Genomic DNA, 27,138 nt, shown 5'->3' with positions numbered 1-27,138 from the left:
CCTACACACCTTTGGATATTTCAGTAACTTCTACCTGTTAGACACCAGTTTCACTGCTCTGCAGAACATCAGAACACTAACAGCACTGAAGGAATAGCCTTGCTACTGCACTGCCCTCATTCACTTTCCTAGTTCCTGCTCAGTTCAGATTTCACACTGGAAAATGGAATCACACCATGCATGGCTTTGCTTTCACTTCCCATACTGCACCACACTTACCCCCCGAAGAGTGGCACTTCTTTGGCAGGAGAAAAGTGTACGGCCGCTGTTTATAAGTCAGGTCAAACAAGTAGACCTATAAAGGCAATGGGAGAGAGACCAAGGACTGAACACACAGTCAGCAACACCACGGTGATGAGCAGGACACAACAGCAACCCAGACAACTGTTCTGGTTTCAGTCTACTACAGAGTTTGGGAGAAGGTGTATTAACATACATACAGTAAGGGGACAAAGGAGAGCAGTAGCAACACTGAGAACAAGATAAGATAGGTTCAAAAGAACTGTGTTGAGAAAAGTGAAAAAGGGACATGAGGTACCTGTCCTACTAAGTTAAGGGCAATGAAGCCCCCCTTAATACCAATTACACTACATAAACAAGAACTGGCCAGTGACCGACTGGTTAGTAAAGGCACAAAAGTTCCAGCTTCAATGTTAATAAACAAAAATCTATAAATTTAGACTACAGCTTACACAAGCAAGTTACTTAACCATTTTTGTCCTTGGGTTCATGGCCTGATCATAAATAATTAGTGGCTGAGGATGGGAAGCAAGAGGGTCATATTATCTGGAGGGAAAACAAAGACTCCCTTCTACAGAAGCACAGAATTCTGTCCCAAAAAGCCCCAGAGCATGAGTGCATCAGCTTATGAACTGCCATGCCATGCCATGCCAGATCAGACTCAACATCCATCTGCCCAATATTGCCTCTCTAAGTGGCAATGTTAGATGCTTCAAAGGATGGTGTTGAGCACTGCTTCAGAATAACCGGCCCACAAGGGAAGTTAACACTGCCAGAGGGATCTATTCTTCTCACTGCAGTCTCAACTGGCTGTTTATTTCCAGCAGGAAGAGATTCAGACCAGGCATTACAGAGACCCAAGAAAGTCATCCAATGTTTCTAACAAAACTGGCTGAGTATCCCAGGTGCAAGCCATTGCTTCTGGAGGAGGAAAAAGCTCTTCCTCCACTAGAACTAGTCAGAGGTGGAAGTATAGGAATTCATGCAGGTTTCCAAAGCAACTCATTCCGTGGTCAGTTATGAAACGATATTCGCAGCTCTTGCAAATAGGCATACGTCACCTGCAAAACCAGAATGAAAATGCTACTCCAAGCTAACACGACGCCTACTGCTAACGTATGAGTGTAACAAGGAAATCCTTAACACATCAGCCACTTGAATCAAACTGTATTAGATATTACACAAATTGTTCGGGACATGACACCCTGACATGTAGTTTGAGCAAAGTCATGACGCTACTCATTCAGTCTGCTATAAAACACTTACTCCTGCACTTCAGTTAATGTCCTACCTGTTCCCCTCCCATATTGACCAATAGCTCTGTGCCATCAGGACTGAAGGTGACGTACGTGGCTACTAGAACTCTCAGCCGGTTGTTGTAGTCCGGTAGCTTCACTGGAAGGTGCCCTGCAGAGAAGAAAGAAACTAAGCTACAGTTTCTCTGATCATCATCTGTTCCACATTGGCCACCAGGTGTTTTGGATGCTGCTGAGAGAGAATGCACATGAAAGGAATGTAGTCATCTTGCAAACTATTTCCTGGTTTTCAACTGTGGTAAATAATAAGTCTTTACATCAGTCTCTGAGGGGCTCTAATGCAAGGCAGGAAGACTTGCCCTCAAACTTACTCAGCCATCCTGTCAGGACCACTTAAAGAAGCCTTTCTGCATGGCTACACCCTGGCGTAAAGGAACCAGCCCCCCAAGAGTGTGTTTGCAATCCAGCTGGGCTCCAAAGGCAGCCAAAACACTGCTTCTGTGAAAATATCCTGAAGCACCAGCCATTCATCAGAGTCAGCCACTCTGATTCATGGAAGACTCCATCTGAATGTCATTTTTCAGCCCTCAAATAATGTTCCCATATATTGGCTCATTGGCACAAAACAGCACGAGCTTCTTGCACATTGATTGCTCGGCCCCCACATGGTTTCTCCTTGCTTCAGATAGCCTGGAGACGACTGAAGGCCAACACGGGAGGGATTAAGAACATAAAGGAACCCTATGGTGAGACTTTATTAGAAGTATGGCTTTCCATGGGCATAATACTAATTCTTTGTAATGGATCTCTTTCCCAGTCTAATTTTATCGTGCACTCTGGTCCTAACCACTGCACTAAAACTATAGAGGTTGCTCCTCTGAAAACTGGTAATCTCTGGTTCAGCAACACCCATGGTCTATCAGGACCATGGATGTAGTTAGACCACAGAGCCCTGGCAGGCTCAGAGCAGGAGCGAGATGGAAGTTGGGCCAGCACCCTGGCCCAAGCCAGCTAACCATAGCCAGGGCTGGTGATACAGGGAAAAAACTGCTGGAGCTAGGGAGCTGGGGGTCTGCGGCCAAGGAGCATAGGCTGGCAGTGGCAGTCAAGGCCAGGAATCTGCAGATGAGCCAGAAGACCAGGGTCCCAGCCAGGAGGAGAGCCCAGAAGCAGGGGTGGGGGAGCGCATTGGCCTCCCCGGTCACGCAAAATCTCAGTCAGGTCCTGAGAGAGCCAGACCAGGGAGATGCGACCTGTACTACAAGCTGTAGAAAAAGAGTGATTAGCACCGGCAAAGGGAAACAGAAAAACAAGTGCCCATTTCTCCTGAAGACAGTGAATGAAGCCAAGTTTTCCCTCATGTTGTACCACAGATGCTTTTTCTTCTCGAGTTCATGGTTTCTGCGGTTTTTTCCGTACTTGACTCACCAAATAAGATGTCCAAAGGGGGACACTTGTGATGTAGCTGAGTGGTGAGGGCCACAAACATCCAGTCTCTACCCAAGTTAATTAATGCATCCGTGTTCTGCAGCCTTGCAGGACAGCAAAACAGGATAGTCCTAGTTTTCGTAACACTAGCTAGTGGGGCCTGGAGACATGCAACAGATGGTCGGTCAGCTTTCTTGGACAGGGACTCGGGGTTTTAGTGCTGCACAGCTCTTCTAGAATAGCTTATTTTGAAATAAGACTGCTGTGTAGACTCACACCTAGTTAATCTGAGGGCCTCACTTCTTCCTAAAACTGTTTCTTGAGTACGTTATGCAACCCCAACTATTGGTAAGTAAAATCCTCATTCTAGGACTAGGAAAGTGAGGACTACATTGTTTGTTTGCATGATCTCTGTCTGTCTTTTAATTGTTTCTGTCTGCGGCAGAACTCTTCTTTTCTAGGAGCAAATCAATGAACGTGGTAGGGTATGACTGGTTACAAAATTCTCTTACAGTATGTTAGAATTGATTAGGAAAATGTTAGTAGTAATCGGTTAAGGTATAACTAAGCAGGACTCAAGAGTCACTGTATATACTGGGGTCCAAGAAGAAGCGCAGCAGGAAAGGAAAATGAACAGAAAGAATAAAGGAGGAAAAACCTGGAAGCAGATCTCGCCTCCAAACGCACAGCCTAAGATCAGAGCTGCCAAGAATCCTCTGCATGGACTGTGAGGTGCAGCTCCTAAAATGCAGAGGAGACTGACCTTGTCTGGCCAATAGGGGGAGTTCATTTGCCTTGATCAGAACTGGTGAGCATGGCACTGTGTGGTAAGCACACGTGTTCTGCTTGCTTGGTATTTGTTAATGAAGAGAGAGTAAAGAGATTCTTGTGCAAGGCTCTTTCAGTGGTAAAAGGTCCAGGCAAATCCACAGGAAGTTATGCCCTGAACCCCAGGAGCTAGCTAAGGGTGTGCACCCCTAGAGTGTGGGAGTGACACAGAATTTCATGCAAGCAACAATGCAAAAGCAGTAGGTGTACCTGCCACGTAGTACTGTGCTGCGCCGTCAGGAAGGGGTTTCTGCCGGTCACAGAACGTGTGGACTCCCGCCGAGGGATTCTGCTTCATACTTTTCCTAGACAGAAAGGAACGTAGTTTTATGATTACGACAGTGAACTGCCTAAGTTCAATGTCTGAAATATACTTTTTCTTACTTGCACTGAAAGCACGCGTGATAGTCTTGCTACAACAAATCCACCACAAGAATGCTAAGCTGTTCCCCTTACCTGTGTGTAAAGGATGCTGGGGAAGGAAAACTTAGTACCATTGCACAGCTGAGAAGGATGATCGCCAGCTCCTCTGGACACCCCAATTCCCACCATGCAAGGCCTCTTTCAGGTTTCATGCTACTCACTTCCCTGTCAAGAAGGTCCTGTGGGTGATGGTGGCCATTACCTGTGGTTGTGGATCATGCGTATGTCATAGAGCCGTACGAAGGGCCCACTGGCTCCCACCGCTAGGTAATTGTTATCCTGGGGGTTGACAGTTAGGCACTTGGCCTCCACCAGCTGCCCACAGTATTCAGTCAGGTCTAGCAGAATTTCTGAACGTTTGCTGTTCTCTCGCAGATCGTACTGCCTATAAGGCAAAAGGGGGCATTAGTTAACCAGTGCCCAGGAAGAACCAACATAGTAATAGAAGGGAATTTAGCTTAAATCGAGACAGAAAACAGAGGAAAAATTCCAATACTGCCGTGTTATTACTGCTAAATTGTGACCTAGATTTTACAGCAGACTGGACGGTGTCTGAGAAAGAAAGAGGACACCCTTCCCCCTCCAGGGCTATTACTGAATAACACTCATGCTACTACAATGAGAAATTGTGCAGCACCTTTAAACAAACTTACTGTTGTTAGTCTAAGTCGCCAAAGGATTCCTCATAATTTTTGCTGAAATAGACTAACATGGTTACCCCTCTGATACTAATCATGCTTCTTGTGCCCCGATTACTGGGGGGGGGCGGGGGGGGGCTCCTAGATTTGATGAACTAAGGCTACGCACGAGGATAACCAACATTTTCTACTGAAAAGTCTCTATCCTGTGGGAATTTATTGAGCACCAAAGAGAACTCTCACGGAGGAGTCTTGCCCTAAACACACACACACACACTCCAGTGTTATATCTGAAATAAAATTATTTGAGGGGAGTATTTTTAATTGTTCTAGACTCTTAATGAGGGGTCTGCAGGGGAAACCTGAAAGGACCTGGCATCTGCCTATCTCCGTTACTTTTGATGGCGATATGACTCTTCTCTCACCTCCCATTTTCAGTAAGAGGAAATACACCTCCCGCATTTCCTCCATTAGTGAAAACATATCCTTTACTTCACGCTGAACTCTTCAGCTGGGGGAAAGTGGGGCAGAGGAAGGGGCAGAAATTCTGGACCAAGCTGATTGGAGCAGGAATCATCTCCCTACATGTCTGTGCAGACTCTAGCACAGAGAGGCCTTAACCTGGTAGCCTCTAGGCATGACTACAGTAACAACAAATACCAAAAATCTAAGATGAGGGGTCTCATTCATCCACACAGCTAAAACGCCAATCTGAGCACTCCTCCTCCTTGTTGGCCTTGATAAATGAAATCTTGTCCCATTCACATCCATTCAGAACGGCAAAGAAAACTTGTTAACAATCACTCCTACCATCCCTCTTAGCATCCCTCCATTGCCTTCCCCTTCTCTAATGCAACACATAACCCACGCAGCTTCACTGGCAGAGTACCTCAGAATCAGTCGCAACCCCAGTGACCTCTCATTCGCAGTTGAGTTGTTAACACTCACCACCTGGCCCATGACAGCAGCCCCTGTTGCCCAGCTGGCTCCCATGCCCTGCTGCTCCCTCATGTTCAGAAGGAATACCCCAGTGGCTAACTCAGTCACCCTTCAATCCTTCCTCAAAACTCTTCTTTGCCATGAGACCTACCAAAAAAACCTGACAACTATTAGGGCAGTGGTCTCAGAGCACCAGCTACCTATCATCAACACTGCCTCATTGCTTCTTTATGCTCTCCCCCGCCCCCCAACGCCTGTCAGTACCCGTCCATTGTCTGTCTTACACTTGGACTGAAGCAGGATCAACTTTTTGTTCTGAGTACAGTGCCTACAGCAATGGGATCCTGACCAGTGGCTAGGGTTCCTAAGAAGCAAACAATGCCAGTAATAGTCAGACCAGCTCACCAAAGTTCCTCTTTATTTATTAAATGAGCTGTGTCAACCCAACAGGAAGGGATACGGAACTGAGGGTGCGTCTGCACTAGCCAGCTACTTCCAAGTAGCTGGCACAATGTTGAAATAGCACATGTTGCGTCTACACGCGCCGTGTGCTATTTTGACATTGAAATCGACGTTAGGCGGCTAGACATCGAAATCGCTATTAATAGCGCCCCACTTCGACGTTCAATGCCAAAGTAGGGCGTGTGTAGATGATCCGTGTCCCGCTACTTCGAAATAGCGGGGTCCTCCATGGTAGCCATTAGCTGAGGGGTTGAGAGATGCTCTGTCTAGCCCCTGTGGGGCTCTATGGTCACTGCGTGCAGTAGCCCTTAGCCCAGGGCTTCTGGCTGCTGCTGCTGCAGTGGGGGGTCCATGCTGCGTGCACAGGGTCTGCAACTGGTTGTTGGCTCTGTGGATCTCGTGCTGTGCAGGCCGAGTGTGTCTGGGAGCGGCCCTTTAAGGGAGTGGCTTGGGGCTTTGCTGGCCCCTTATTTTGGTGGGGAGTGCTTGTGTGTGTGTGTGGACGCTCCGCATTTCCTTCCAGGGTGGCTCCTTTCTACTTTCTCTGTCGCTACTTCAATGTTGACGGCACCAGCCCTGGAGGACGTGTAGACGATATGTGTCAAAGTAGCCTATTTCGATGTCCTTACGTCAAAATAGGCTTCTTCCACGTAGTGCACTAGTGTAGACGTAGCCTGAGTGAACTACAGAAATCAGTGACTACTCTGATAGAGCTATTTACCTGATTAGCCCATCCTCTGCTGCACTCCAGAAGGTGTTGGGCCACATAGGAGCTGTAGCAATACGCTTCACCCTGTTGGTGTGGTCACCAAACATGTGGATGGTCTCCTTGACAGTCAAGTCATGAACATGCACCTTGGAGTCTGCAGCCCCTGTGATGAGGATCCGGTCCCCTGAATGCGGCAAGAACTGTGGGAGGAAGATCAGAGACTCAAATCTGGAACAGTTTCACATTTCAGCAGCCACTTTACAGCCCCATTCAACCTTACTCAGAGATTCTCTGCTGCTGCACCTCCTTTTGCGACCAGATATTGTATGAAGCTACAGTTACATTCTGAAAGAGCCTGGATCACAACAGGCGACAAGGCAATAAAACAGGAGCTCCAGGCTGGGATACCAAAGTATGTCCGAGAGCAACTCTTGCCTTCTTGCAGAATTTACAGAGAGCCCAAGTCTAGATTGCAGCTCTGCAAGCAGCCCCACCTCTGGCTCCCACTGCTTGTGTTCAGCATGACACAACTGAGCTATCTCTAGTTTTCCTTCTGTAAGGAGGGATGTTTGGAAAGTTAATTCTTCCTCCATTTAAAGACTTCTGTTGCATTTCACAGGGAGATGTAAACCATTCCCAACTCCAGCAGAGCAGAGATCTCAAAACCAAGTGGGCAGATATCTAGGTAATGGTCTTATTTGGTGCTCATTATAGAGCACCTAATTTTTTTTTTTTTAATCCTCACTTCCATATCTCAGCTCCAGTGCTCATATCACCATCTGTAAAAACAGAGAGACTGATGCACAACTCAAGACACTAACTAAATTTGCTCAAGATCCCACAAAATGTCTGTGGTGGAGCAGGCAACTGAACATAGGTCTCCTGGGTCCCAGACTAGCTTTCAAACCACTGGATCCTCCTTCTCAGTGCACGTGGAGGAACCTTCTGTAATTAGGCATGTTCCTTGTGTATGCTTGCTTTAGAAGTCTTTTAAAGTCTCCACCTATGTGATATACAACTCTGTTGCACGCTTTAACCTCAGCTGATGTATCCACCACTGCCTGTATTTCCAGGGATACGTGGCCATTCTCAGGACTGCACAGACGTAGCACTATGCGTCTCTGTCAAATGTATCTTTCTCAAACACAGAGCATCTTTGGAGGACATCTTATGGAAAGGTCTCCCCCAGCAACATTTTAAAAACAAGTCCACTTTCTTGTTAGTGAAAGTATTTTCATGTACGTCATGAACATCAAGACCCCTCTGGCGGTGCCCTTTCCAGCTCATATTTTTGAACACCTGGGGCCCCACTCACCTTGACGGAGAAGATATTTGCAGTATGCCCCGTGTGCATAGAAAGAAGCTTCTTGTGATGCAGGGGATCCCAGACAATGGTGTGCTGGTCATCAGAGCCAGAAGCCAGCAAGCTGAAGAGACCAACAGAGGAGCAATGTTCCTTCTACTCTTTGCCATGTGCAGAATAAATCTGTATGTGCACTGAGGCACATAACTAGTAGAAACAAAAAGTCTAGCTGTGGGTGCTCTGCTAATCCGCTGGGTGACATGTGAATCTCTCCTGAGCACACGGCTTACAGGGAACACTGGAGGAGTGCTACAAGCATTGCTCCATATCTAGCTGTGATTAGTTTCTCAGACACTCATCCCGTGAGGCCACATTCTGCCCTTCGCAACTGGTCTTCAAAATGTGCCCCACACAAGAATCCATGCAGCGATTCATAAGCATTTGTGTGTGGAGAAGCAACTGCAAATGGTAGAACTGGTCCACTTCAGCAGAAAAGCCACAGAACAGGGGATCTGATTCCGACAGATGCCAAGACCTTGGGCCTGAGAGCTACTGCCTTAGAGAGCCAAAGTCCCTCCTCAAGTACATAAAACTCCCACTGACTTATAGATTTGGATGAAGACCAGCGGACAGGACGTGGCCCTTGGTAACTGGCTGAAACACAGACTCTCTCCAACACTTTTATTCTGGGTGGATATGGTTTACTTCACTTGTTCTAGGTATTAAACACAAATGCTTTAGCATACAATAGTACAGAAGAGAGGTTATTAGAAGGACAGAGGGCTCTTCCATCCTTTCCCCTGCACTGCTTCCCCACCAGAGGAGCACTCAGACTACAGCACAGAGGAGAAAAAACCAAAAATGATAACAAAAACCAGCCCATGAAGAAGATCCTTCGCTTGCCTGCACACCCCAGCTTCCTTCACCAGAGGAGCGCTTCTAGATACAGCCAACAAAACAAGCCTTATTTCCCAAACCTGGATCCTACTTTAGCTCAGAACCTTTTCCTAGAAGGAAAGGAGGGCTTGGGCTAGAGGAAACGGCCCCTCTGGCATGATCCACAGCCCACTGACAGGGGAGCCTGGGCTATCCATTTCTTCAACCCTGAATCGAGACACATACTTACTCTCCTTTCTCATTCCATTCTAGACAGTTGACGCATCCTGAGTGACCCTGAGCGCAGAAGGGAAGAAAATGTTACACAAACTGCAGACTTATCAAGAAGTACTATTAGGAGACAAGGACACAGCAAGCTGCCCACACAACATGCTCTGACAGCAGCAGCCTTCAATTTCAGACACTCCTCCCTGCCTCTCAGATAGACACCCCCAGGAAAGCAAGGCACGCTCTAGCTCGTTGGGAAAAAGTAATACAGTTACAATGGGATACAACAGCAGCTCAGCCTTAGAAGCTAATGCAGAGGCACTGCCTCATGCAAGGAAAGGCGCCTTTAGTGTTTTGGTTAAGCCAAAAAAAAAAAAAAAAAAAAAAATCACATGCACAGATCCCTGAGGGGCTTCAGGGAAGATGCACTCATTACTTCCCTCTGAGAAGCACCTTGTGTCTGGGTGACCAGGCTGAAGGTCTATTGCACATTTAACAAAATGATTACAAAAGAAATAGCTAGAGTGCCCAGTGAGCATTTGGGAGGGTGGGAAAAAAACTCTGAATTTGTACCAATGTGAAGATAAATGCTTGAAGTTTTGTAACCTGTTTTGACTGCTGCATGACACTATTTCTTAGCTTCTAAGGAGCTTACAGCATCACAAACATCATAGGAAGAAGTCAGGCCCTCAGATTAACTAGGGGTAAGTCTACACAGCAGCCTTATCTCAAAATAAACTATTCCAGAAGAGCTATACTGGAATAGCTTATTTCAAAATAAAGCTGCTACACACGAAATGCATTATGAAAGAGTGCTTAGCTATTTCAATATACAGCTTCTATTCACATAAATGTTATTTCAAAATACTGCCACTGGCTGCACTATGGCTTATTTCAGAATAGACTCTATTGCCCTGTCTTAACAGCACCTATTTCAAAATAACTTCTATACCTCGTAGAATGAGGTTTACCTATTTTGAAATAAGACAACTGCTATTTCAAAATTATTTTGAAATAACTTTGCACATATCTATACAATGCAACTGGTATTTCAAAAGAACAGCTGTCATTTCGAAATGACTTCGCTGGGTGGACCTACCCTTTGAGAGGGTTGCCTATGTTAAACCAGCTACGACTAGGCTTAGTAATTGTCTCTGGTTCAAGACAGCTTGGGTTGGGTGGTGCACACACCAACTTATTAGATTGTTCTTGGCTCTAACAAAGCCAGATGTGCTGCACACAGTAGAGACAAACCAGTACTCTTAAGAGTCTAAACCTATAGGGCTCAGATTAGTGGTTTATGCAGTTTCATGTGGAACAGGTAGGTAGCTTTGTTCTTCTTGCACTACCCCTTTACCTGCAACTCTGCTTCTAGGCCCAGGCGTCGGATGAATGGGTCAGTGACATGATAGTGCCGCTCAAAGCCCAGGGCGCCCTTCTCCTGTGTAAAGAAAGCGTGGTGGCTTTACTACAACAAGCACAAACCACTCTTATCCTGAGTAGAGTAATCATTTAAAACACAGCCGCCCCCCCACTCCCAAAATGGGTCGCAGCACCAGCCAGATAAGAAAACTGTCCTTGCCAGAGGAAAGTTATCAGCCTGAAGAGAACTTGTACACAGGGCACTGTCTCTCTTTTTGAGCTGAAGAGTACAAGCCATCATTTCACCACTGCTAGGGGTAAAACCGCAATTCCCAGGCACAGGTCCAGCAACAGAGATAAGGATCAGGGTAGCCCAAGGAAAGGGGAAACACAGAGCTGCATGCTTTACATCAGGGGTCTCAGACGAACGGCCCACTTGAACGGTTCTAAAATCTGGCCCATGTGTGGCTGTTACCATGTAAGTCCCTGTGGCCTGGCGTGGTTGGGGGAGTGTGTTCAAGCCCACCCCTGCTCTGCCCTCTCCCTCCCACTGCACTACTCCTCATCCAGCCCCCTCCCGGGAGGGGCATGCCTCGGGAACTACCGGGGGGCCAGCATGGGGCAGCAGCAGGGATCAGGCTCCCACTCACACACATACACACCATGATGACAGGAGCCAAAGGGAAGTGAAGCAACACAGCCGCGGAGCTCAGCGGAGGTCGCTGTTTCCTAGGCCAGCCCGGTCACTCTGCTTCACCCCCGTGACAGAGCACTCCAGCCCACCGCACTCCCCTCCAACCCGCAGAGGGCTGGGCCAGGGGCACTCTGCTTCCTGCCGTGGCACGTGAAGCAGAGTGACTGGGCTGGCCTGGAAGATAGCGGTGGAGAGGAGCAGAGGTTGCTGCATTGCTCTGCTTCCCCATGGCTCTCACCACTAGCGAGTACAGGGTCCCGACTCCTGCTGCCAGCCCCAGCCTGCCCAGGGTGTCACGGGCTAACCCGAGTATGCAGCTGCTCCAAACCGCGCTATGGATGGGACAGCTTTGCAAACATCTTCCCTAGGCTACAGGGACGTGCCAGCGGCAGCATATAGCTAGCAGCCAGGAGCTGCTCTGGTCCCACTGTGTTGCCAGTGATGGTGGTACTGGCCTCCAGGAGGCAGAGAGGAATGTGTGCCATTCCCTGCCAGAGTGCAATGCCAACCGGCCCACTAGGAGGATTTGAGGACTGGCACCTATCCTAAAGTAAGCTCAGTTTGAGAACTCTGGTTTACATTTCTTGCCAAAGATATACCCAAAAGTTTAACGAAGAACAAGAACAGGCAAGAACCAGAAGCTTCCAGTCACATCCAAGCATAAATGCAAACGCTAGATTAGAGCTATTCAGAAGTGGCTGCCATGCCATAGACAACTATCAGCATAGGCTATCCCACACAGAAGAGCACATTTACCACAATGCTGTGCCAGTACAGATGAAGGGGAAGAAAACAAAGAATGATTGCTTCCCTCGTGTTCCTTAATGAGATCATCAATATGTTAGTAGTTGGCTTGAATGTAGGACGGCTAGCTCCAGAGGCAGTACATTCCAAGTTCCACCATTCATCACCCCAACTCTTTATTCAGAAGATGAAGAGAAGCTCCATATTATTAAGCTTTTTAATATAGACCTTCTCTCCACAGCATCTGAACCCCTTCTGGAAGTATGTTAAGCAACAAGACACACAACAATCACGTACAGTTCCTTCTTCCCACAAGGATAAATGTATGCTTAAATAACGTAATATATGTACTTTAAATTTGCAAGAGTAAGATCAAAAAGAGGGGATCTTGCACTTGGAGCAAAAACTTGTAACATCTGATGGTTAAATCCTGTGGAAGTTCATTGCACGCTCTTGGATCAATGGGATCAACTCTTGCGCACAGTTGCATTGTCCTTGAAGGACACAACAGTGCCGTTATGATTCCCAATGCTAAATCAAAAATACAGAAGAAATCCAGAGGTCATGGGGCTGCTTAGGCATGACAGAGGTGTGTCTGGGCCAAATTTGAGGTGCATTGTGGCTGTGCACCAGATCAAGTTACCAACCTGTAGCACCTTCCTGAAATATGGACTAAAAGGTCTTTTCCTTTTTCTGTTTGCCAGAAGCCAGCACAGCGCAACAGGGGATGGGTCACTTGATAATTACCTGTTCTGTTCACTCCCTTTGAGGCACCTGGCATTGGCCACAGCCAGAAGACAAGACGCTGGGCTAGACAGACCTTTGGTCTGATTCAGTATGACCATTCCTATGTCCCCTACTAAATCAGCACAAGACAGTATTTTATTTAAATAAGGGACATCTCTCACGGTATGGGACTGTTGGCAACCCTACCCTTGTCCTGGAGCGTCTGACAATCTTTCGGGTATCCTGAGCCCAAATCATTCAGCACCTAACACTTTAGTCCGGAGTGTGAGTGTTTTATTGACCTGCAATATGGCACCATCAAGTACCACTGCATTACCTACTGTGGGCACCGGGCCAGAGTGCAGGAAACTGAGGCACAGCACTGGACCTTCTCTTTGTCCAGGTACTGGGCAGGGAGGCACAGTGGTATAATCTTGCATGTTTCATTCCATCTGCTCCAAGGAATTTACAGATTTATCACCCTACACCTCCAAGACACAATGGTAACGAGCGCCTTCGAAATACAAATACTAACACCACACAACAGTTTACGAAAGAAAAAAAGTTTAAGGGTCCAAATGAAACTACTCAGGAAGTTTAAAAGTAGAATTATCACAGATGAAACTTGGCCAGGATTCAGAGGTTCACAACTATAATCTACTAAAAGGATTTTAATTGATCACAAGTCACCAGAACCTCTAGGATTTCACCCAAAGACAGCAACTCCATCAGTACAGTATCCTCAACACTATGCTTGGACACTGTCTCAAGGTCTGCTCTGACTGAAAGCACACTCCCTCCCCCTCCAACCCCCAACAGAACTTCCAGCAGTAAAGTTTCCCAGCCAAGTGTTGATCTTTCTGAGAGCTACGAAGATCACAACAAAGCGGTGGGGGGGTGGGGGAGTGGCGCAGGTATGGTGGATATCAGTTCTCTGAAGACTATGTACACAAACTGCTCTGGCATGAAGATTAAATCTCTTTACCCACCCCCCTACCACAAATAAGAGTCTTGGATGACACATACCTTGATCTGTCTGTGGATGAGGTCTCGGGTAATGTTCACTTTCGCCATCTTCTCACAATGGGGCAGACAAAAGAAAGCTACAGGAGGAGCTGCAGTGCATCCAAGCATTCCAACAAAGCAAAGATCCGCAGTGAAGACATTTAATTACCTACCAACACAAAGAAAATCTTAACAGGTCATTTATACAGAAGGCTAATTAAGTGCTGTCTCCAATTACTGGCTGTGTTATGCTCCCCTCACAAAAACCAACTGGCGAGCCTCCTGCAAGTCTCCAGAGTAGCAGGCAGCAACTCAGAAGGCAGATGGCTGATGGTAAGGGGACATCGCCAGTTTAGGAATAAATATTGGTACCACTTCGGGAGTGAGTCTACACAGAACAACTGTTTCTAAAGATGCCTTATCAGCAGCAGAGATCTTGACAGTAGAGAGACTCAACAATGTAAGTTTTGGGACCCTCCTACCCCCAGCCAATCAACGCAATAAAAGTACTTAGACCCTTGAGGTGGTCTACCCCTAAAGAAGACAAACGTACTCGGTCAGGATGTTACTGAATCCCCATCAATCAGCATTGACAGCTATACGTTAGAGGTCGTCCACGAGTTCGTGTACCTCAGGTCCACCATCACTGACACCCTGTCGTTGGACACTGAGCTAAATAGGAGGATCGGAAAAGCGGCCACAACTCTGTCCAGACTCAGCAAGAGAGTGTGGAATAACAACAAGCTGTACACTCACACCAAAATGCAAGTCTACAGAGCCTGCATCCTCAGCACCCTCCTTTATAGCAGCGAGACTTGGACCCTGTATGCCCGCCTGGAAAAGAGGCTGAATGTCTTCCACTTGCGCTGCCTCAGGCGCATCCTTGGAATATCATGGAAGGACAGAGTGACCAACATCGCCGTTCTCGAGCAAGCTGGAATCCCAACCATGCACACGCTCCTCAGGCAGCGTCGGCTCCGCCGGCTTGGCCGCGTCCACAGGATGAATGATGGAAGGATTCCAAAAGACATCCTGTATGGTGAGCTAGCCTCTGGCAAAAGACCTCCCGGACGCCCCCAGTTGTGCTACAAAGATGTCTGCAAGAGAGACCTCAGAGAGGTAGACATCGAGCTGAACAACTGGGAAGAACTAGCAGACAACCGCAGCAGATGGAGGCAGGGGTTACACAAGGGCCTTCAGAAGGGCGAGATGAGGATCAGACAGCTAGCAGAGGAGAAGCGAACGCACAGAAAGCACACTAAGGACTTGCCAGACACCTACCACATCTGCAAGAGATGCAGCAAGGACTGTCACTCTCGTGTGGGTCTTCATAGTCACAGTAGACGCTGTAAATTAAGTCCTCAATTTAAACTATAAAGGGCGCAATCCATAGTCTCTGCAGACTGAAGGATGCCTACTACTACCCTAGAAGGTCTACCATGGTGTGCATGTGCACCAAAACAGTACATCTGGTAAAGATACTCCATGCCACATAGAGACAGTTTTCCCAGAGGCATAATAAAACTACCTCTGCAAGAGGCAGTAACTGTATCAGCAGGAGAAGCTCACGCCAGCTCTTAGGTCAGATTAATTTACATCACTCTTGGGGGTGGCTTATTCATGTCCCTGAGCCACAGGTGTTATAGCAGCATAAGTGGTGCTGTGTATAAGGTCTTTTGTATGTTGGCTTTCTAACCTTTTGCTTTTAACAAGGAGGCACCACTTTAAAAGGAAAACTAATCACAACTGAATACAAATGATTATCACTATATTTGATTATGAACAGTAAATTACTAGAAGAGTAAAGTGTTCCCTCACTATGATAAAGGCTAATTAACGATCAGACATCACTGCCATCTTGACAGTCCAGATTAGCAAATGGTGAATTTTGAACGCAAGATGGGATCTGTTTTCAACAAGCTAAACAAGATAATCAAATTGGCTAATTTTCAGAAGGGTTAAATTAACATAACTTGCCTAAAGGATGTAAAATTTGAGTCTTAGCATACAAACTGTGAAATACATTTCTTGTTTCTCAAACCTGTTCCCAAACGGAAGGCCAGCTTCTGCAGTATAAATAAAACATCAGCTATCAGTGAGGTTAAACTCATTCAATTACTAAGGATGCTGTAACTCTCAGTTTCAATATTTTTAAATTCAATTTTGAAAGTTCAGGTTTCAATATACATTCTGTGTTATAGGGTACCAGAAGTAGAGGTGACATTTTCTTTAGTACTTGAGCTGTTAATCTACCTGTCTCTCAATAAGCAATGCCAAATAAGAGTAACATTCAGGGTTTTGTTTAATCCTGTAAGAATCAAAAAATGCTAAGCAAAGAGAAAATCAAGCTAACGTTCCTTGTTGAGAACTCCTAAACATGAAATTTTTAGCAGTGGGTAGTAGTCAAAGAAATGCATCTTTGTGAGCGGGAGGGCAGACAGAAAGAAACAAGCTGCCTGTCACCCCACAATTCCTAGAAAAGATCAGGAGAAGCAATAAATGTTGTTAGTCTTATTCTTATCTCTCTGCACACATCTTAAAACAAAATGTAGTAAATAGTGCACAATGAAAAATTCAGGGCTTGACTAGCAGGTGCTGCACATCAGGATGAGAGGAAGGGAGTTTGGACAGCATGTCTACACTGCATCCAGGCATGGACAGTGGTGGTGGGCCTTTGAAATATTCAGGATAAGCAAGGTATCCTTTTGACTGTATCAGCCTAGGTGTCCATTTGCCAGCACACAAATGCTCAATCCAGATTTTGTTTACACATGAAGTGTTATAAAAAAAGTGGGTGTGTCCCCCCATTAAGAAGTTTTATATTATGTGATCTTAACATTCCCATACTAATCCCGCCTCCCAGACTTTGCATTAAAAGGCAGCGTTGTGAATGCATGTGTGTCTTTCAGATTTCAAACTTTGATGTAAAAATAACTGAATGATCAGATTTTTATAACTAACCTCAGGTTATCCAGGGCAGATTAGCAACAATGTTGTTTTGACCATCTGTGCTCTGTAGAGGCATATTCCACAAGGAATACATCTTCAACTACAGTTAGCACAGCAGCGGACAGAGCAGCAATAAATAAGGTTGTTACACTCTATTCCAGATACTTTTTGTGCAGAAGGGGGATGGGAAGTTGGCGCCTACTTCCCCTTCTGTGCCCAACAGTTGGCAAGAGAGCAGCTTGACGCAGCAGCTCAAGAGGCAAACACAGAACTGCAGGGCCCACAACCATGACTTGTGCACAAGGCCAGTCCTGGTTTAAAAAACAAACACCAATGTGAAAAATAAGCTACTTTATCAGAGAAACCAGTAAAGACTGTTTCCAGTCAGTCAGTTTTCAGCTAGGTTAAGAGTAAAGATAAGACCACTTCTACTAATTTCTCAGAGTCCCTCAGAATCTAGGAGGACGAGTAAAGTGGGGGCCGGGCAGCCACTGAAGAGATCCAGCCCCTCCACTACACTCACCCCGAACTCTAGATGCCTCAGAAACACTGCAGGCCTCCATGCCAGACTGACTATCCTGTCGCATTCTCTGCCTCTAGTCTCCCCCCACACATACTTTCACAGAAGTCTGACTGGAAGGGAATCTCAAGAGCCAGAAAATGGAAAGGGGGCGATAGGATTTCTTTTTAGCTGATAACCAGTGGAGGGGGGGGATCAGGAGCAGAGTTTGTGACTGGCTGGCAAGTTTAACTTCAGGTGTCAACCACCAGTTTGGCGAGTATCTGCTCTCCCTTTTGCAGCTTTCCGTGACCGTGGCATTTTCACAGGGGGCTGCTCCGGGTACACCATGTCATAGTTTGTGTTACAGAAGAAGTCAGATTAGAACACCACTTTTCAAAGTGTGAGGCATAATTCCCTAAGGGAGCACAGAGAAGTGTTTGGTGGGGCTCATGGAGGAAGTCATATCTCCAGACCCGTCCAATCCATAGGATGTTTTGGGACAGCCAGCCAGCACAGGCCCTCAGCTTTGGGGCGACCTCTGCAGGGCCCAGGGCAGCGAGGGGGATTACTGCGGGTGGAATGGGAGACTGACACTGACAGCAGGGTTTGGGCCTGCCCCTGTGCTCATCAGCTGTGTAGCAGGAGCCATGGGAACTAGAGAAGGACCAAGCCACAGCCTGCTCTGCCCTGCCCTCTCCCAGCACTTTGCAATATCAGCAGCTCTCTCTCTCTCTCTCTCTGCTCCCCCAAGGAAGACCGCTGAGAGCCAGGGTTGAAGGAGCAGGGTGGCTAGGACCAGGTTGCCTCAATTCCTACTGTCATGACCCAAGACCCCCCCACCATTAATCCAGCAGGTTGTGTCACTGGGGGAGGGGGCTTGGGACCAGGGATACAATGGAGGTGGAGCAGTGGTGGGACTTGGGGGAAGAGGCAGAGTGGGGGCAAGGCACGGACAGCGTGGGAGTGGGGAGTTTTCACAGGCCTCACACTTCTCTAGGCGGAGCCCCAGCCACCTCCATGCCTAACTCATCTCAGCTGTCCACCCTGTCTCAGGGTCAGCCTCATTGGCTCCCCACCCAGTGCTGGCTCTGCCCTAAACATGCCTGAAATGAGCTGGATGGGGGAGGGAAGGTTAGTAAGACAGGGTCAAGTTGGACTTTAGGAAAAAAGGTCTTAATCAGGGTGATTAAGCCCTGGAATAAGTTGCCTAGGGAGGCTGAGGAATCTCCATCGTTGGAGATGTTTAAAAACAGGTTGGATAGATGGTGCTTGGTCCTGCCATGAGGGCAGGGGACTGGTCTCAATGACCTCTCGCGGTCCCTTCCAGGTGGAGTGTTCTATGATTTCCCAGCACTGAGAACCAAGAGGGAGCACAAGCAAAAATTCCAACTCAAAGGGCAGGGGGAATCTTAGCTCAAAAAATGTGAAAACCATTGGATTAGATTATCACAACAGTCTCTTCTGGCCCTGGCAATCTCTCTTATCCGTAGCCACTGTATTGCTTCCTGCTCATCTAGTGACCCCTTTTAATTCAGTTCTATGCAGTCTGTCAAAAAGCCAAGCAGAACTGAAGTAAATTAAAATATTCGTAAAATGCTGATTTCCCTCCTTCTCCTCATAGGCTAACACAAACTGCATTTAGCCAAAAACAGAGGACATCCCAAATTCTGCCACTTGCTAACAGCGGCCCAAGAAAGGCACTTATAGTCTCTCAGAAAGTTCTACTGATAATTAAATCTTTTCCTTTCCCTACAATATTTAACACCCTGAACTGCCAGTGTGCCGTTCACTATATTAGCAAGAGCAGGCCAGCTTTTGGGACTGAGTAATGAGATGTGGACCTTCTCCACATATTTGACCATTCTGGCTCAGCCCAATTTTGCTCTAACCAGAAGAGTGGTATGCCCAGCTGTTTGGCACCTCATTTGGAATTAATTGGGGTTGTTATCATGATTCTCAGTGCAGTCAATGGGTCTGAGCTTCACCTCTGGCCTGTACTCATGGTCATTCCAGGGCAAAGTTAGCAATACTAAGGAGAAAAGGCACATACAAGCCCCACTGCTTCACATGCTGTATTTGTTCTGCAGCTATATAAGGAATTTGTTTTCAGATCTGCCAATCCTGTGCATCATCGGTACCAAGTGTCGGGGGTGGGGAGGGGGAAGCAGGGTGAGAAAAGTCAGTCAACTCTTATAACAAGATATGTCTTTGCTAAGGACAACTTAAAGTTACTACCTTCACTGAACAACTCGATAACTAAATAATATGCAGTTCTATTAAACACCTGCTGCCCATGCCCCAATGCTGGCAAGGACACATGCAGCATTCCCTGTAAGCTGTGCACTTATGGGGACTCTCAGGAGCAATTCAAATGTTGCCCAGCTGATTAGCAAAGCGCTCACAGCTAGATTTTTTGTTTCTACTGGTGGTGCACATTTGCACAAGCCTCAGCGTACATCAAAATGTATTCCGCACGTGGATGGAGAAAATCCACACATGGATAGAAAGATGAGAAGGAATATTGGACATGCGTACATTTGTTTTTAAACATGGATGATACAAGAGTAACAAGGGAATGGCTTGGAACAAAATGGTCAATCTGGAAAGCATGAGTGTATAGAGTTTACTTTTGCCTAGTTAGAATTTGGTTTTGATTGGTCTGGGAGAATGTTGTGAATCTGTCTCTTCAAGGCAGTGATGGTTTGGCAAGAAAGTTTAAAACATCACTTTCTTCCCCAAATTACTTACCAGGAATTCAGGACCCAGCCAGCAAGATCTTAAGTTCTTTTCGAAGAGAACTTATTTTAAAACTAAAGATCTTTCCAATTGGACTGCAGGCCCTAAATTAGTAGTCCGAGAAGGCAAGTGGGGACCAGGAACTCCCAATTTCTAATCTTAGATCAGGCGTAGTCTGTAGTCCTGGGAAAACTAGAGAAATGTAGGACTGGAAGAGACCTGAAGACGTCATCTACCCAGACCCTGTACTGAGGCAGAGCCAAGGACACCTAGATCATCTCTGAAGGGCGTTGTGTCTGACCTGTGCTTAAAAACTCAGAAGATCCCACAACTTACCTTGGAAACCTACTCCAGATCTTAACTATAGTTAGAAAGTCCCCTCCACCCAATCTCCAACCTAAATCACCCCTGCAACAGAGTAAGCCCATTACTTCTTGTCCCACCTTCAAGTGGATTTGAAGAACATACACCTACCATCCTCTTTCTAACACCCCTCAAAGTATTTAAAGGCTCATCAGATCCTGTTCCCACCTCCAGCCCCACAATCATCTTTTCTCAAGACTCAACAGGCCTTTCTTCATAGGTCAGGTTTTCCAAGTCATTTATCATCTTTGTTGCTCTCTTCTGGACCCTCTCCAATTTGTCCACATCTTTCTTAAAAGAGGGCAGTGCTCAGAACTGAACACAATACTCTAGCTAAGCCTTCACCAGTGCCAACAGAGCAGGACAGTTAGTGCCCCCTCCTCCTCCCACCCCATGTCTTACATACAACACCCCTTTTAGTACACCCCAGAATGATAATCGGCCTTTTTCCACAACTGCACCATTACTGAGTCATTTGATTTGTGAGCCACTGTAGCCCACAGATCCTTTGCAGCACTACTACTGCAAAGCCAGTTTCCCCCCCATTTTGTAACTGTCCATTTGATTTTTATTTCTTCCTAGGAAAAGTACTTCACACCCATCTTTGTTATATTTCATCTTGTTGATTTCAGACCAGCTCTCAATTTATCAAAGTACTTTTGAATTCTGATCTCGTCCTCCTTAGTAAAAGCAACACTCCCTCCCACCAATTCGACTAGAGTATCTGCAAATCAATTTCTGATCCACATTCACCATGTGTACGATGCTTACGTAACCCACAGGAGTGTTGCCCAGGTTAGTTAGCATTTAAAGTGTATTGCAGATCGTAAGCACATGCTCATTATTATGAATAATGAACTGGAGTGCCACTCTCCTGGTCGTACTTATCTTACTCTTAAGATAACAGTCTCTGATTAATTTAGAAACCGATTCCAAAATAAAGTTTAGATTAGAGGCCTGGATATACTGCCCAGGAAATCCACAAACTTTAAGCATTTCCATTATTCTTGGCCAAGTTGTTAGTAGATGTCCCACAAATGGGCAAGCACTTTCATCACCCCCCAACAGAATGCAACAGTTAATGCATGTTACCCTAGCAGCAGCTCTCTCTGCCCACATCACTTTTGCTCAGTTTTAGATATTATTTCCTAATAATTCAAATTAGCATGTTCTGAGCCAACCCTACTGGAATCTGTTTAAGAGTAAGCTGGTTTCAGCAGTTTTATAGTACTCTCCATACAGCTGGGAGTATTTTGTCATGATGCTCTTTGAATGTCCCTGGACATAATATCTTGTTGCAGTTTGGAGCTGCAGCACCTCAAGCTATTACCCAGATCAGACTAAAACCTCAGAGGGGACAAAGACATCTCAGGAAAAAAACCCGACATGCTCCAGGCAGTAGCCTGGGAAGCAATACTTTATGGAAGAACCTTGGGCCACATGTTACAAGCCGGATAACACCAAAGAATTATAATAGAGCACCTGATTTACTGTTAAAAGGCAAGGGTTAATGACTCCAAGTAGTTTCTACCATTTTCCTTCTTTAACCAGGAATCCCTCTTCATTCACTTTGTTTCTTTCCCACTGTAGCACTTATAACTAACACAACAATCCTTGGAGGTGATGCTGGAGAAATGACGAGGTGTAGAAAGGCAGCTGCCACTTTTGTAGTGCTTGACCTCCAAAAGTTTGCAGCCAAAGATTAATGATCTGCAGAATTCCACAGGCGTTAGTCTTGCCAACATGACAGTTAAATGTTTGTGGAGTTACAGTATGTTAAGAACACAAACAGCAGCAGTTTCCTGGAAGGGCACTCCCAAAGCACTCCACAAGAGTTACAAGAATCACCAAACTATAGTTTTCACGCAGTGGCCCTGCTAATCATTCAAGAAAACTCTGTACCTTCTGGGTCAACTCCAACTGCTCCCAGGAGCAAGTCGCTAGTCAAAATATAGAAAGCTGCAGTCCTCAATCTGTACTGTGTATAGGGTCCTAACAGATTTGTGTGTGAACAGATTTAATTAACACTACCACCTAGCTTTCCTCCCCCAAGTCACCCCCACCCTTACATACACGTCTTATACATGCAGTCGCATACCTACGAATACACAAGTTGCCTGTGGACTTGCCAGTTTTTTTACTTCAAAGTTCGAATCTGGCACCAGTTACTCTTCAAAAAAGTTCTGCCAATGTCAGTTGAATAGAGTCCTCTAGGAAATCACAGAGCTTGTCATTAAATGAGTGACCTAATCGCAATCCTCAACATATCCAGGGTTCTCAGACTGTAAATCCAAGGCCATCAAAAATGACTCGATATTTCTACCTCCCCATGGACCTTTTAGAACTAAGATTTAATCTCAGGGGTTACCTTCCATGACCTTCCCCCTTAACACACAAACTATTTTCACCCATCCAATGCAAGCTGGTATTCAGCAAAACAATGCACTTCAAGCTGAACCTCTCTAGCCTGCACCCTGGGGACCTGACCGCTGACAAATGAATTTGCCAGATCACAGGAGGTCAGTATTGTCTAGAAGCATTACCAACACTTCCACTGCTTACTGGACACCTACAAGACTTTTAGAGGTAAGTTAGAGCTAAAAAAGGAAGCACAGAACACTGAGAGACAGGATTGGCGGCTATAAACAAACTTCACGGAACCATGGGAAACTTGGCCACAACCATGATGAGTGGACATTCAGATAACTAAAATCATGCCACATCACAGATGTTGCCAGACGAGAGTCAACCTGTAGTTCCACCCACAATAAGGAGTCCTGCAGCACCTTAAACACTAAAATGTATTTGGGAATAAGAAGAGGACGTCCGTATACGTGCAAGACTTTTTCATGAAGCGGTTACATTTCTGTGCCTTGCACAGTGTCAAGTTTCGGGGGTAGCTGTGTTATTCTGCTAGTTCCACCCCACTCTTTCCTTATGCCTACCACAGTGTTTTTGCTCCTTGATAAGATTCCCTTTGTAAGGGTGTCAGAAAGGTAAGGAAAATAAGCTAGGCAGGGCCAGAAAGCAAGCATAAGATGCTATCAGCAGCAGTCAGCCCCACAGGGACAAGGGGAAGGAGACAGCTGGGACAGAGCTGCTGTTGAACCCTTCGGTCACCAGGGAATGATGCTAGTTAGAATGGAATGGGGCAGGTAGGGTGAGTGGATGAGGATAAGGCAGTACCAGTTCACAGCATGGAAAGGGCCTGGACTTTCTGTCACAGGGAAATTACACCCCTCCATTGCCAGTCATTCCTGAAGTGCCACAGTCACCCTCTTGGGATGAGAGAGGAGAATAAGGAGCCCTTAGGTGCACGCAACTCATTTGCCTGGCAGATGAAAGTGTCAACAGCAGGAGCAACAAGGCCTGGCAACTCACACAACAAGTTGATATATTCCAAGTCCAGGAGGGACCATTAGGGTCATCTAGGCTGACTTCCTGCATCAAACAGGCCACGCAACTTCCCCAAATTAATTTCCTTTGAACTAAAACGTACCTTCTAAGGAAGCCTCCAGCCTTGATTTAAAGATTGCCAGTGATTAAGAATCCACCACAACCACAGGTAAACTACTCCAATGATCAATTACCCTCACTGTTAAAAATTTACCTCTCATTTCCTCTCTTACTTGTCTAGCTTCACCTTCCGGACTTTAGTCCTCGATATATCCTTTACCTGCTAAATAGGAAAGCCCGTTATCAATATTTGTCTCACAACAGGGGTGAAAGTAACTTAAAATTTCTTACAGGTACTGCCCTATCGCAATCCAGGTCCCTGACAGCTCTTTAAATAGCTCCCAGCCTTTGCCACAACTTGTGATGCAGCTACGCACTCCTGCTTACTTTCACCTCTGTCCCATATGTAAGTACTGCTAGACTTATTTAATCACCTCTTGGTGAAAATTAACTAGACTGAGCTCCTTGAGCACATCACTCCATGGAATATCTTCCAAGCCGACACTCATTTTGATGGCTCTTCTCTGAATTCTCTCTAATTGGTCAACATCCTTTTTGAATTGTGGATATCAGAACTTGGACATGGGATTCCAGTAGCAGTCCCATGAGTGCTAAATACAGTGTTACTGGAAATCTGCTCGGGCCTAATTTTCAGGCCTGATCCAAGCCTTTGACCCTATTGTGATACTTCCCACCAAAGGTGAGCCAAAACCATAGCTGACACCCCTCCTTCTCACCCATTGATTCAGCATGGCAGTTTTACATGCAGGTGGCTTCATGCCCTATTCCTGTGTTTCACCAACCCCTACTCCGTAGGAATGAGAGATAGAGGCAGTACCATGCCTTGGCACACTCATTCTGCAACATGCAGTATGGCTGAGGATGGCAGACAGCAGAAAGGCTGCCAATTGAGCAGGCAGCTGAAGTCACACTGATCCCACAAGCAAGTGTAAGAGAATAACCTAGCCCCAAGCTGGTCTGAGTCTTTCTTCACCTAGCCCAACTCCCACAACTTGCAGTTGGATATCACTGGGTTCAGGTCATGTAGCACAGCTCCATTCTACCTCTAAAATACTGCATGTGAACTCTCAGAGATATCAGGTTGGTTGGGGTAGTGTCTGCAGAAAACTGTTGTTTTTAAACAAAAATTCAGACTCATAATAGGTCTTCAGACTCAACTGTCTAGAAGTGGGTGTCTGCGACGTAACCCCAGACAGCTGGGGGGAACAAAGGAGGTGACAGTTACTTGGCTGAGAGTCAGAAGGAGTGGGTAGCAGCACGTTACCTATCATGGAAGAGGAAGCTGGATAGGTGTCCATGAGGGAAATGCCAGGGCAAGGAAGTCAGCAGTTAGGGATGGGGAAGAAAGTGTGTGGTGAGGGAGACAGTGAAGGCATGTGGGTACCAGCCGGGGAAGGAGGAAAGCAACTATTTAAGGAAGTGGACAAACAGTTATCTGCCAGGGGGCATGCAAGGGGCAGGGAGACATCTGAAGACAGGGGGAGAAACAGAGGGGCAGTGGCGTGTTGGAGGGCAGGAGGAAAAAGGAGCAAGGTTGAAGGGATAGGAGCAGTTACTTGGCTGGAGCAGGGCAGGTGGTGTAGCAGGGAAGAGAATAGGCAGTTACCTGTTGAGAGAAGGACAGAGCAGGGAAGATGCAAAGAAGGGACAGTTACCTGGCAGTGCAGGAGTCACGGGCCGGGCAGAGCAGGGGATGCAGTGGGAAAAGGACAGGTCAGGGCCGGGGACTGGCTCCCTCCCCAAGGGAAAAGGAGCTGAGGGAAGGGGGAGCAGCAGCAGGGCAGGGGAACACCCCCGCCGCCCCGGCTAAGGGAGCCCTCTGTTACCTGCCAGGCGGTAGGGGGCAGGTCGGGGCATAGGGCCCGTTTTCTGGCCGAGGGTGGGAGCAGGATCGGGGGTGTAGCGGTCACGGGCAGGGGGAGGGGGTAGGTACCTGGCGGGGGCCGCGGGGAGCAGCGGCGGGGGGGCAGTTACCTGACGCGACAGGCCGGGGGGCGGGGGCAGTTACCTGTCAGGCCTCCTCAGCGCAGGCTCCGCAGCGCGTGGAAGTTGAGCGGCTCCATCCATGCAGAGGGCAGCCCGGCCCCTGTGCCGGGACAGGGGGACCCCTCTAAGGCGGGGCTGGCCACCCCTAGCCCCTCGCCATGCTCCGCACCACCCCCCCCGCCGGCTGGGACTCGGTCCCTCCCCAGCCCCCTCCCCTGTTTATCTCCTACAGCTGTCCGGGGCTCAGCAAACTCCCCCGGCACTGCGCCTGCGCCACGCCAAATGCGCCACCACCCCTTCCCCCCGGCAGCCCTTACGACACGCAAACGACGTGCGCCCGCTGCCAGAATCCCTCTCCTGTAACGAGTCGCTCCCCGCTCTCGGAGTGACAAGCAGCGCCGACCAAACGGATTCCCAGCTCGAAGGGCGGTTTGAGCCAATCTGCGCGCGGGTGCGTCAAGGGGGCGGGGCTGGAGTGCCGCTGCGCCTGCTGGGTATTGTAGTTTGCTCAAGAAGGGCGGGCGGCCCAGGCTGTAGTCAGAGAAGAGTTGATAGGTGGCCTCTCTTCCCCTTCCAGTGCGCTCTCTTGGGCGGCCCCAGCCGCACAGCCCGCCCACCTGCCAGGCCCCCGGGCCAAGCTGAGCTTCCGCCTCTGCTTTCCCCCTGAGTCTTTGGGCCAGAATTTAGCGGACCGTAACTCCCCAGGCAAAATACAGGACACCCCAATGGGGGCGGGGGCGGGATGACACCAGGTGTCCCAGCCAACACGGGACAGATGGTCACCGCCCTTGGGCTGTGGCTCCTCTGCTGAGGGAGGGCCTTCCCTGGCTGCCGGATAGCTTCAGCTCCTGGCTCCCCCACCCCTTGGGGTGCTGGAAACAGGACTGCTGCCCCATAGGGACTTCCCTAGCTGCCCCATGCCTCAGGGCGCTGGGAATGCAGGTGAAACTTCCCTGAGCCAGGAATGGGGTAGCAGCTGTGCCCGTCTGACTCCCGGCTCCAGCTGCAGGGAGCCAGATGGCAGCCAAATATGGGCAATTATCCCCTTTATTAAAATAAATCAGGGCGGATGGTCTCCCTTAGCCCCACTCTCCCTTTCAACCATCTATGTGCCAGGATTCCCTAAGTCCCAGCCTCCTCCTCACACCAGACATCCTTCCCTAGGCCCATCCATGTCCTGCTGCCACAGCAGCCGGGCAATTCCAAATCTCCATCTCATGCTCTCTTCACCATGACACACAATCTGCTTAGATCCCATCCTCCC

At 47.5% G+C, this 27,138-nt stretch overlaps 1 protein-coding gene across 3 annotated transcripts in view; it reads right to left on the bottom strand.

Annotated features, from left to right (window-relative positions):
* WDTC1 (WD and tetratricopeptide repeats 1) overlaps positions 1 to 26,119 on the bottom strand; it is a 39,501-nt gene extending 13,382 nt beyond the window's left edge. Inside the window, exons 1-11 of one of the 3 annotated variants that reach the window (XM_074976357.1) lie at positions 25,897 to 26,118; positions 24,022 to 24,090; positions 13,883 to 14,030; positions 10,688 to 10,771; positions 9,353 to 9,399; positions 8,239 to 8,350; positions 6,936 to 7,123; positions 4,378 to 4,560; positions 3,963 to 4,057; positions 1,532 to 1,647; positions 220 to 295 (exon numbers count right to left, since the gene is read on the bottom strand). In XM_074976357.1, the coding sequence (XP_074832458.1) occupies positions 220 to 295; positions 1,532 to 1,647; positions 3,963 to 4,057; positions 4,378 to 4,560; positions 6,936 to 7,123; positions 8,239 to 8,350; positions 9,353 to 9,399; positions 10,688 to 10,771; positions 13,883 to 13,990 (1,009 nt within the window). In that variant the 5' untranslated portion in view covers positions 13,991 to 14,030; positions 24,022 to 24,090; positions 25,897 to 26,118. Of the gene's footprint in view, positions 1 to 219; positions 296 to 1,531; positions 1,648 to 3,962; positions 4,058 to 4,377; positions 4,561 to 6,935; positions 7,124 to 8,238; positions 8,351 to 9,352; positions 9,400 to 10,687; positions 10,772 to 13,882; positions 14,031 to 24,021; positions 24,091 to 25,896 lie in introns of all 3 variants that reach the window. The other 2 variants (XM_074976358.1, XM_074976356.1) reach the window with 2 other exon arrangements.
* Positions 26,120 to 27,138: the final 1,019 nt, after the last annotated feature.

Source organism: Carettochelys insculpta, chromosome 24 (genome assembly GCF_033958435.1).
Source record: "Carettochelys insculpta isolate YL-2023 chromosome 24, ASM3395843v1, whole genome shotgun sequence".
Taxonomy (NCBI): domain Eukaryota; kingdom Metazoa; phylum Chordata; order Testudines; family Carettochelyidae; genus Carettochelys; species Carettochelys insculpta.
The sequence above is the reverse complement of the archived record's forward strand: the minus strand, read 5'-3'. Positions and strand labels throughout refer to the sequence as shown.